The sequence below is a fragment of the Poecile atricapillus genome, chromosome 3, assembly GCF_030490865.1.
Source record: "Poecile atricapillus isolate bPoeAtr1 chromosome 3, bPoeAtr1.hap1, whole genome shotgun sequence".
Classification (NCBI taxonomy): domain Eukaryota; kingdom Metazoa; phylum Chordata; class Aves; order Passeriformes; family Paridae; genus Poecile; species Poecile atricapillus.
Window position 1 is genome coordinate 100,634,248 of NC_081251.1, and position 10,977 is coordinate 100,645,224.

At 46.3% G+C, this 10,977-nt stretch overlaps 1 protein-coding gene across 3 annotated transcripts in view; it reads left to right on the top strand.

The window, feature by feature from the left end:
- Positions 1 to 4,266, top strand: part of GALNT14 (polypeptide N-acetylgalactosaminyltransferase 14) — a 92,606-nt gene extending 88,340 nt beyond the window's left edge. For all 3 annotated transcript variants that reach the window (XM_058836210.1, XM_058836211.1, XM_058836212.1), the window contains 2 exons: positions 459 to 578; positions 1,154 to 4,266. In XM_058836210.1, the coding sequence (XP_058692193.1) occupies positions 459 to 578; positions 1,154 to 1,312 (279 nt within the window). In that variant the 3' untranslated portion in view covers positions 1,313 to 4,266. The remainder of the gene's footprint in view (positions 1 to 458; positions 579 to 1,153) is intronic.
- Positions 4,267 to 10,977: the final 6,711 nt, after the last annotated feature.

Consider the following 10,977-nt stretch of genomic DNA (forward strand, 5'->3'; position numbering starts at 1 on the left):
TCAGAAGAGAACCCCAGGAGTTGCAGACATTTGCCACGTATCACCTCTTGTCCCCCACTGACAGCTGCAAAGCATCTCTGCTGCTCTTCCCTGAAAAAATAGAATTGCACATTGTGCAGTTATTAGTGTTCCTGCCTCTCTTCTGCTTTATTCCCATCCTTTTGTTCTCCAACCACAGGCCAGTTCTGGCTATGGAATCTTTTGTCTCATGAAACATGTTCTTCCTGCAGCTTTTGTAGACATTTTCTTTGGTACCTGCAGTCCCTCAATGACAACTGCAATTTTGGGGAGGCTTGAAACATCCCAGTGACTTCTCCTGATGCCTCTTGAAGTCAGTGAGGTTTGTGCTTGATTTTGTAAGGGGCAGGATCCAAGCCAAAGTGTTTGTTTTCCAGGTAAAAGAATAGTAAGAATCAACACTGCTTTCTCACCACCTTTCTTTTTCTTCCTCTGTGCAGGAATGGACTTACACGTACAACCACCACGTCCGCCAGCAGCAGCTGTGTTTGTCTGTGTACACCCTCTTCCCTGGTTCCCAGGTGCTGCTGTCACCTTGTAAAGAAGGTGACAACAAGCAGGTGAGCCCTTTTCACTGATCCCACATTTTCTTCAAAGTTCCATTTCTTTCATCACAGTATTATTGCACATTAAATGGCCTGTGCTCTGACTTCATCTGGGTAGCACAGTCAATTTGGGAGTACAGACTCTGGCCTGTTCAGCCCTTTGCCTCTTAAATGAGTGTGTTGATAAGGATGTCTATTAGTGAGGGTGGTGATCTGGATACTTCAATGCAGAAGTCAAACCCAAACTGGCAATTTAGTTCACATGGGCTGCCAGTCAGGCAGCAGATGCTAACATTTCCCTGCAGTTAATCACTGAGCTGGCATTTGAACCAGTGACCTGGGGAAAAAGCTGTTAGTAATATATTATCTTCCTCAAGCCAGGCAGAGGCCAAATTAAATAAGTGTGTTTCTGATGGGAAAAGTGCTCAGCGTGTCCTCCACTTGGTGTGGGTTTGGGGACCTTGTTCTTGACAGCATCAGCCCACAAGGGCTTGATGACAGCTGTCCTCTGGATGCTGGAACAGTGCAGTGAAAGCATGGTGGGGAGGAAGCTTGCTCACCTGTTTGTTCTGTCGTGTGTCTCCCCTCAGCGCTGGGGCAAGGTCGGGTCACACATTGAACACATAGCTTCACGCTTCTGCTTGGACACGGAGACCATCGGGGACACGAACGAGAGCATTAAAGAGCTCGTCATCAACCCCTGTGAGAGCACAGCCATGAGCCAGCGCTGGGACATGGTCATGTCTTGACCTGCTGCAGGATGCGCACGGAAGGGACGGGCACCGGAACGTGGCTACGCGCGGCTGAGATGCACCAGATGGGGTTCAAATCCAAACCATTGGGGGTCCCTGTGCTTTGTGGGACGGGAGGAGAATCATTCCAATAAAAACGGGACACGGCACTCCAGGCGGAGCAGCGGGTGTTGACCGCCAGGCATGCAGCTGGTATTGGCCTGGTGATGATCAAGGAGGAGGGATGGCAGAAAAACAAGTTTGAAATGTTTTAGAGGGGCACCTGGGCTCCTGCAATGGGCTGTACAGAACTTCAGCACGCACAGCATTGATTAATCTCCCTGGAAACGCAGGTAGAAGAGCCTTCAATGCCTAAAGGAGACTTGGGCTGAGCAAAACAAGCATCTCAGTAGTTCTTGGGGGTCGAGGTGGGTGCACAAGGTGGGATGTGCCAAGGGATGCTCAGAAACATCGCCGGAGATGAAGTGGAAGGCACTGAATTATTTTTGCACTTTGCTGTGGATGTTTCTGTCTTCTGCAGACAGCATGGGTGGAGCTGTGTTGCACATTTGAATTGGTACGTGATCCACGTCCATGTTGTGTATACAGAGGCAGAGCAATCCTTGATGGCTGTGGATCAGAACGGCGAGTGATAGGGGAATCCTACTCTGCGCTAACTGCACACGGTGCTTGTTGCATCTCCAAAGCCCAAGCAAACAGAGGATTCACTGCGTGAGATTAAAGGATATAAATTTCTCTCAAGCTGTGAGGAAAGGCAGTAACGTGATTATTTCTCCTCTCTGAAGGCCATGGTTTGCTGAAAACTCCCCTAAAATTCTGCTATGGGTCTCACTTCTCTGCTTCAGATCTGGACTAATTTAAATATTTTCACTTTTCTTCCATAAAAGTAATATTTTTGGTAATTGAAGGTAATTGTGTCATATTTCTGTTTCCCAATTTCCAAACTACAGATGAAGGGACTCCCATAAAGTGCTGCTACTGATGGAACGGTGAAGGTTTAATTTTTAATTAAATTAGAGACTGCTCCAAGAAAGGAAAAGGGTTATTACCTGTGTTTGCTTCCCAGTTACCTTGTAGCCCCCAATGTACTGAAGGAAAGGTTTGGGATTCCCGGTTCATACCTGTGAGCAGGGCAGCCTGGGCCACAATGTAACTCTCTCTCAAAGTCACTTGGCATAGTCAGACCAGGCAAAAATTATTTCCTCAGCTTTTGGAGATAAGTCTTTTACCAGAGATCAGATCAGGTGCTGCCACTGTGTGGGAGTGAGGTGACTGCCTGAGGAGAGTAGGACAGACAACCTCAGGAGGGGTCACAGGAATAGAAGACTGGAGGGTCCAGCCTGTCTTTCAGGGCAGCTGCCACTACAGCCCCAGGTAACAGGCTGTGCATCACCAGGAGCTGGTGCACACAGCTCTCCTGTAGTAAAGACTCTCAAAGAGAACCTTCACAGGACTGTCAATGTGACTTGGAAAAAAAATACATCGTTTCTGTCTAAAAATGCTAGGATTCAGTGAAAATCCTATCCTTTGTTTCCTGTGCTGCAAACTGCAGGTAAAATACCATAAGCTTTAAGTCTTCAAGTGCTCTCAGCATCCCTTCTTGAATAAATTGCTGGCTTTCAGGATTTTACTGCCTCAGTTTCTCCTCCCTCAATGCCGGGAGAAAGCCATGTGTATAAATCTTGCCGGCTTTAGAAGCAGAACCAGTATAGCTCTTTATGTGCAAAAGGTCACGGTGCAAAATGCTTTTCATGTGCTGCAGTGATTACTAACCTCATCAGGCTCCCTTGGTGCCAGCCTCAAGGGCTTCTGTTACAAAAGGGCTGGAGAGCTGTCATTTCATGGTGGGAGGTGGCGTTGTTTCCGTGCCACCACTCTGCAGGAAACAAAGGGGAGCACTTCAAATGGAATGGACCCATTTCCCAGAGGAGGGCAGTGACCTTGGGCATGTTTTTAATTGAATAGGGACATACCACATCTACTTTTCACAATGGTGATGACGGGCAAGGGGTAGTAATTCCCTGTCTAGTGTTTACAAGAGAAAGCAGCTCTCAAGAGCTTGAAGCTTAACAGGTTCACACCTGTACTGTGCCTGCAGCCTGGGACTGCCCAGCAGCTGGTGATTGGATTCCAAAAATTTAAATTGCTGAACAACTTGGCATGGGTTTTGAAGGTCAGCACCTGGCAGGTACACTCTGGGCAGGACCTCAGGCCTATCTAGCTTTACTGTTTTCCACCAAAGCTGAAAATCTCCGTTCTCCTGACAGCCAAAGCTCTCTAAACTGCTCTTTGCCTTAGCAGAAACAGCTACCTCACTACATATGTGTGTGTGCTTAGGCACATGGACCCATGGGACCTGCAGGGATGTGTTCTAAGGAATTGTTTGACCAGCTTTGCAGCTCTCTTGCCTTTTGGGAAACACAAATGCTAGAGCAAACCCCTCCTGTTCCAAAGCATGTGCTTAGTGATCACTGTGAACGTGTCTGGGAACAGTGGGGGGCAGGCAGTAGAGAGGGGGGCATCATGCATGGTGTCCCTTACCAGAGAGCAGCAGCCAACTTCAGCTAAGTCTCTTGTAGGCCCAAATGCCTGCACATACCTCACAGACCTGGGGAACAGCAGCACTTGTCAAACTGGTGATTTTGTCTCACACAGCCATCAGCTGTAACCCTTAGGCTACAGCTTATTTCATGGTCCAGGAAATGAGATTATCCCTATGGATCAGCAGTGTTTTCAGAGAAGCCTGAAAGTATCAGCCTGACTCCTGGGGAGCTTTATGTAAAGCTGGCAATGGTCTGGCAATCTCCAGAGTTAGCCCCAATATGGCATTTAGCAAATCTGCTTAACACCCCTGCAGAGAGACCTCGCATCATGTCAGGGAAAAGGTTAACTTGCTGCTGAAATCCAACTCGTACCTTCAGGTTTGTTTCATTTATTAAAATACACTGAAAACAGATGAACTTTTCTTGCTTTGTGTTTTTTCAATGCCTAGACAAATTATTATCATGCTGTGAACAGGTACAATGTGACTGATTGGGATTTAGATGGGCTCCCATGCCAATGCTTCTTAAGCCCCAGCATCATTTGGTAGTAATGCTTTTTGGTAACATTTTGCACTGACTTGAAAGAACATAAGATAAAGTAGAAAATATGATTCTAATCCTGGCTGTTGAGCTTTGTGACAGCCTTTATGATCTCCAGGTAAGTCACTTCTTGTGCCTTGGGAAAATTAGATTCAGAGCAGGAAACTCAAGGCTAGAACTACTACTGGCTTTTAAAGAGCCCACTAAGGCTATCCAAAAAAACCTCACAACCCCAAAACACTTCAGAAGAAGTAACAAAAAAGCACTTACCCTCCCTCTTGAAGGAGATCCATGTTCCAATGAGAAAAAATCTGACTGGTTTTAGTTGGGCTGGGGAAGTCTTGCAGTCCTTATGTTGCTGCTTATGTGATTTCTGGGTGTCTTGTGGTCGTCTTCTCTCTGTACCAGTGCAGTACCATAAGATAACAACACCACAAATCATCTGTGCACGGAACTTCAGGTTACAACATGTCAGGGTAGAGACTTAGTGGTAAAGAGGTGGAAACTGAATTCAAACATCTTTGTTTATCCAGTAATGCAACAGCAAAATGGGGCTGGTGGATGAAGACTGGAGAACTGGTGGTGTTTCAAGACAAGTCCTGAGTGCTAATCCCTTCCGCTTCTAGGAGTGGCTTGGGATAGCTTTCTTCATTTCCCTGCCACAGTTTCCCCAACTTTTAATGAAGACTGAGTGTTTTGAAGAGAGAAGAAGCCCAAGGATTAGTTTTTGTTGCATGCAATGCCAGCAGTACTGGGCTGGCAGTCTCCATGGACCCTTTGTATCTGCCTGTACAGTGTCTGGTTCAGATGGAGTTCATTTTCTTCATAACAGCCTGTAAGGTCCTGTGGTTTACACTGGTGACCAAAAGTGTTGATAACACACACCAGTGTTTTAGTTATTGCTGTGCCTGCACAGTGTCATGGCCTTCTTCATCTCTCACTCTGCTGCCCTGTGAGCAGGCTGGGGCTGGGAGAGAGGACTGGGAGGGGACACAGCTGGGACAGCTCCCCCAGACTGACCAGTGACACATCTGATACCATGACGTGACACTGAGAGGTAAAACTGTTCTGCCACAGGAGGTCTCGACCTGGGTGGGCATCAGGCTGCAAGTGGTGACTGACTGCCTTTGCATCACTTGTTTTTGGGGTTTCATTTCATTTTCCTTCATGACTGTCTTTTTCTTGACTCACAAGTTTCTCTCAGTTTTGCCCTTCAGATTCTTTCTCCCATCCTGTTGGGGAGGGAGGGAGGAATAGGGGCTGAGCAGCCAGACAGGGTCAGCCCACGCCAGTGCCCTAGGCCAAGCAGGCTGGTGTTCCTTGTGGCTCAGTCTCTGACCACCGCTCTGCAGCATGATCTACACTGCTCACATTTCAGGTTTTAAAAGCTGCTGTGAAAAGCTGGGTGCTAGAATTGTTTGTAGAAGTTGTAATGGAAGCAAAGTCAAGCAGGTTTCACACAAGCAGCAGAAGAAACTTCTGCTGCTCATTGGTGTTCTGGCTAAATTAGTTTTGAGTGATCAGTCCAGCACCAGTTTTAATGTCTAGCTGCTTTAGATGGCTGGAGAGTTAGAAGAAGCCTGGTATGGCTGTCCAGCTTACACTGAGACATCTGAAATCCAGTGGTATTTTTCCAGATTTATGGATGTCTTCCCAATATCCAGTGTTCTGTTTCTCACTGGAGGTGCCTTCAGAACCCTGTAGGAACCTGTTGCAAGCTACTGCCTCTCCAACAGAGTCTAAGTTTTGAATGGAGCTGCATTTTAGTGCAAAGCTGACAAAAAGCAACACATAAATTTGCAGGTAAGGATGCTCCTTTTGTGGTGCTGGGGGCTGTTTTGTTTTCTCTGATCCTGCTTGGAAATGCAGACTGGTTCTGTGTGATGTACAGAAGCCATGACTGGGTTCCAAGGCTGGGTTTTGCATAAGCACTCGAGTAATAATTATCTATCAACTGTCCATTGCAATGAGTGATGTCTCATTTTCCTGTGATTTACATGAAAAAGCATCCACACAAGGTATTGCTGCTGCACAGGGTTAAATTCAGTTGTAAAACCAACCAGCCATCCAACCAATCAAACAGGGAAAAAAAGGAGCACTGAAAGCATGTATGTAATCTGATAGATGTAATAAAAGAATGATATTGTGAAATTAGGACTGTTCCCAGGGTGAAAAGCTTGGGAGTCTGTAAGTCAGTAGAAATGTATTTAGGGTTATTTTTAAGAGCTATAGTGACTTAGAGTTGCACCATGGGGACAAGTTTATAACACAGCCCCTGAACAAAGTCCCCCCAGTCTGCAGTTTTCTGAATGAACACAAGGCTCTGCACTTTCCTGTGGCCCAAGCTGTGCTTGTGTCAGGTGTTAAACATGCACTTTGTGATCCTAACTAACTCTGGTCATGGAGACACCTGATGATCCATGTGTTTGTGTCTCTGCAGCAGACAGATAAAAACCCTGCCTCTCCACAGCTTTGGAGCAGTTGTGTGAGCCTCTTCTAGTGGAGATTGACAGCACCTCTAATGGAGGTGCTGTAATGGTCCTCTGGCATTTGAAATGTTTTCAGAAGAATCAGTGTTACAAGCACTTTGATCAGTTTTCATGAATTCTGATCCTGCTGACAATTCCTGGATCATCCCCATGGACATCCAGCCTATATTGTGTAGCAGAGATGATTGTTTTCTCTAAGTGCAGAGTCAGACCCAAAGCCTCCGTGTAGTCACAACCAGATCCAGGGGTACTACTAACACCAGCTCTGTCCCTTTTGGCCTACACCCACACAATTTTGATGGCTTTTACAAATTTTACTGGACTCCAGCTGCTTGAGGCCACTGACAAAAAGATGTGGAGCAATGGTCATCTCAGCAGAAGAAGAAGCAGCTATGTTGGGAGAGCGCACTTCTCATACTGAGGCTACTATCAACTCCTTACTAATCCTTGGGAAAGTGATCTGGGGGAAGGGGGGTGTCTGTGCAGAAGGCAAGGTGAAAAGGAGGTTTCCTGGAGGTTTGGCAGTGGTGGGAAGCACTGCCTGACACGAACTGGTGGAGAGCAAGGTGGATGGGTTCACAAGATGTGGAGGTGTGAGGCTGGGGAGTAACAAAGGGCAAATCAAACTTTGAGCATGAAAACACCTGCACCCAGGGGTGCAGAGAGCCTGGGTGGATCTGAGATCAACACCCTGCACTTTCAGGGGGGATTTATTTTGACTGATAACTGATCCAGTGCTTGAAATGGCTGCCCAAGAACACTGTAGGGGTTAAAAAAATTTGCTTATCTGGACACGTGATACTTTGACCTTTGTTAAGGGAACTGTTAGAGTGGCATGTCAGTGCCCTGGATGTGAAACCTTGATTTGGAGACATCCCATGTGTTACAGGCATTGCTCTGCAGCTGTGCATTGCCAGAGTATGCATTGGTATGTTTGCAATGGATCCTCAGCGTGAAGGATCGCAGACATTGCATCTTGAAATTGATTTTCTTCTACGGAAAGCTGTTTGAAGCAAAAACCAATTTGGTTTGTATAAACTACATTAGAGATAAGAAGATATTCCTCAGAGTGCAGGAGATCACCTTTGAAGATGTTTTCACCCTACTGCGAGTAACAAGTCGCACAATAAAAATAATTTCTTACAGCTGATCTGATCTCTACCCATCCGTGAGTTAGCGCTGAAATGAGATAAACCTATCTCCTCTAATTCAGGACAGGTGTATCATATTTCTCTATCATATTACAGAGACTAGGGAGGCCTGGTGGTGTTAACACTGAGCATATAACCAGGGCAAGTGTGGCAGCTTTATCTACTTTGAGGGACTGGCCTTGTAAATAAGATTCTAAACTGCTTCCATTGATCTGAAGCCCATCTGGAAGCTGGTCTGTAAGGCTCTACCTGTACTGCTACCTAGTAAGTAGTGGCTCTGAAAGGTCACCTATGTGGCTTTCTTGTCTTTCTGAATAGATTTGGTGCCTTGTATCTTCTGTCTGATTCAGTCCTTCCAGTCTGGCCCTCAGTTGGTTCCCGTTTGTTTAGGTAGCGGGGTAGCCAACTTACAGAGCGCAAAACAGTATGCTTTAAAGGGAAAAGCAGTGAGGGGAAAAAACCCAAACACAACAAACCCACCACTTTTTCCTCTTTCCCTTCTCCCAGTCTCTTGGTCTTTTGTAATGGGTATCCCTGATGTGTACTGGAGCATCTGATTTGTAGGGCACCTAAGAAGTATCAGGGCTTGGGAAGCTACAGTGGTGTTGAACATAAAGGTGGATTTGCAGTCCAACTGTGGGCTGGAGCTATCCCTTCTCTTCCCTAAGCAAAAGGTTGTCAGCTCCAGTTGTAAGACTGGGTCTGTTTTGTGGGTCCTGCATTGCCATTTTCCCTTGGCACAAGCGTCAGGTTGGCTCAGGAACACTGAGAAGTTTCCCCAAACAGGAGCAGATGGATTCCTAGCAAGTGATGCCAACTCAGGCTGTCCATGAGACTACAGGGGAAAACACTGTGGCTGACCAAGCCTGGGGTGAGCACTGGTTGTTCTTCAGGAAACAGGATGATGTTCACAGCTGGGCTTGTTGCCTTTGATGGCAGAAAGCAAATCTTCTGTTGGTTTGGCTGCATGTAGCTGTGGAAATGAAAGGTGCTGTGTTTATGGATCACAGTAATTAATGGCACTTGAGTGTCAAAAGGTGCCTGAGAACACAAGCATTCAGAAGGGAAAGGAAAAATCTGGTGCCTCAGCTGGATTTTGTAAGGAGTTACTGGACTGGGGAAAGAAAAAGAACACGTTCTTAACCTGACTTCAACTTTTTGTGGCGAATAGTGATGGCAGCAGCCGTGGGTGGGTGGACGTGCAGGAAGAAATTGTCTGCTATCCAGCCTGTGATTGGAAAGGTTGGCCTTGAGCTGCCTTAATGTGAGGCAGTGGTGAGTTAGGAGCTCTGCTTGCTGGATCAGGTGTCCTGCATGCTCAGGAGTGCAGGGCTGTGCTGGGCCCCAGGAGCCCTCTCTCCAGGGAGGATCTGCAGTGGTGTGCTGCTCTCCCCTGGTTGTGCGGGACCTTCCCTTCCTGGTGTGACATTCCTGCTCCTGGGGGCCTGATGCCAGTCCCAGCACAGCCAGGGGAGCTCAGTTACCTCTGGTGGGACCCCACGGAGCAAGAAGCCAGGTCTGTTCAGGCAGCCACATGTTGTTCCTTGGAGGCTGCTCTTTCTAGGACACCTGGCTGTGCCTGGAGTGTCCTGCGGTTGTTGGCATGTTATCAGCTAATTTAGAATTACTCACACGAGCCCTTATCAGTGCATGAGACCAAAGGGTGTTAGTGGGCATAATGATAAGGAAGGTTTTATGAACCACTTCATGAAGCCAAATCCTCAGGAGCTATTGAGGCTGTAATTAGATTTGAGGATAATAAGATTTTTTTTTCTTTCTTCTACTTTTTTCCCCCCTCTTTCTTTCTGGTAGCAAATCAAGAGAAAAATTGGAGCTCTCAGTTCATTCTTGTGTATTCAGAGTGTGGCTGCAGGCTCTACTCAGTAACACAAAGGGATTACAACTTGATATCAAGTAGCCTGGGAGAAGTGTGAGCATGAAAGTACCGGGGTGTGTTTTGCCGTAGAGCATGTGGATCCCTTATGGATGTGCCTCCCAAGCCTTAGGAGCAATTAATAATAAAATCAACCAGTAACAAGATCTGCAATGTGAAGAGAAAACTAGCCAGCACTTTGTTATGGGGAGAAAATGAGCAAACCAGCAGGGGACATGCTGATCGTGTCTGATTCATGTCGTCTCTATAATCTCGGCTAAAGTTTTAACAGCCCAGGAAGATGAATTACCCACTCTAACCAACACAGGGATCAGCATGGGGTTTATTAGAAGCAGGCTATCATTTAACAATGTCAGGAATGTATTTATTATTAAGCAGTAGACTCCACAGTCTAAATGGAAAACCATCACTCCTCCTTAGACACTAAACAAGGTATGTTCATAAAGCCAAATGGCCAATACGTTGTATTGCCTGAACACAAATACACAGTCTGCTTTACTGGACCTCAGGGCTTTCTGTGTTTAGCTACAGACTAATAAACCAAAGTGTTTGAAGCTACTGCAGGACAAAGCTGTACACCATATGCTAATTTTGACTCTCAAAACTCCCTGGTGACTTCACTCCAGTGAAGGAAGAAGAGAAAGAAACCAGAGAAAAGAATTCTGGGTTCAGCGCAGAAGGATTGGTTAAAAGTGGATGCTTACGGGTCCAAGTACAAAACCCTGTGAAAGCAGCTCTGCTTTCTGATACACACTGTGTACTTCCAGCTCAGAGATTGGTCAGTCCTGCCCTTTTCCTGGAGCCCAATGCCTTTGTCCATATGGAGATCAATCAGTAAAATGTCTGGTAACACACAATGAACGTTTTGGTTTTATTTATCGCCACATTAAGATGCCCAGTATGGAGGCATAAATAATACAGTTCAAGTAAACTACCACTTAATGTAGTAATATTTCAAGCTGGATTTATGGGAAAGGCTTGGGGCTGGCCATGTTTTCAGTCCAACTTTGCAAATCCAGAGTATTTCTGGACGAACAAACATACA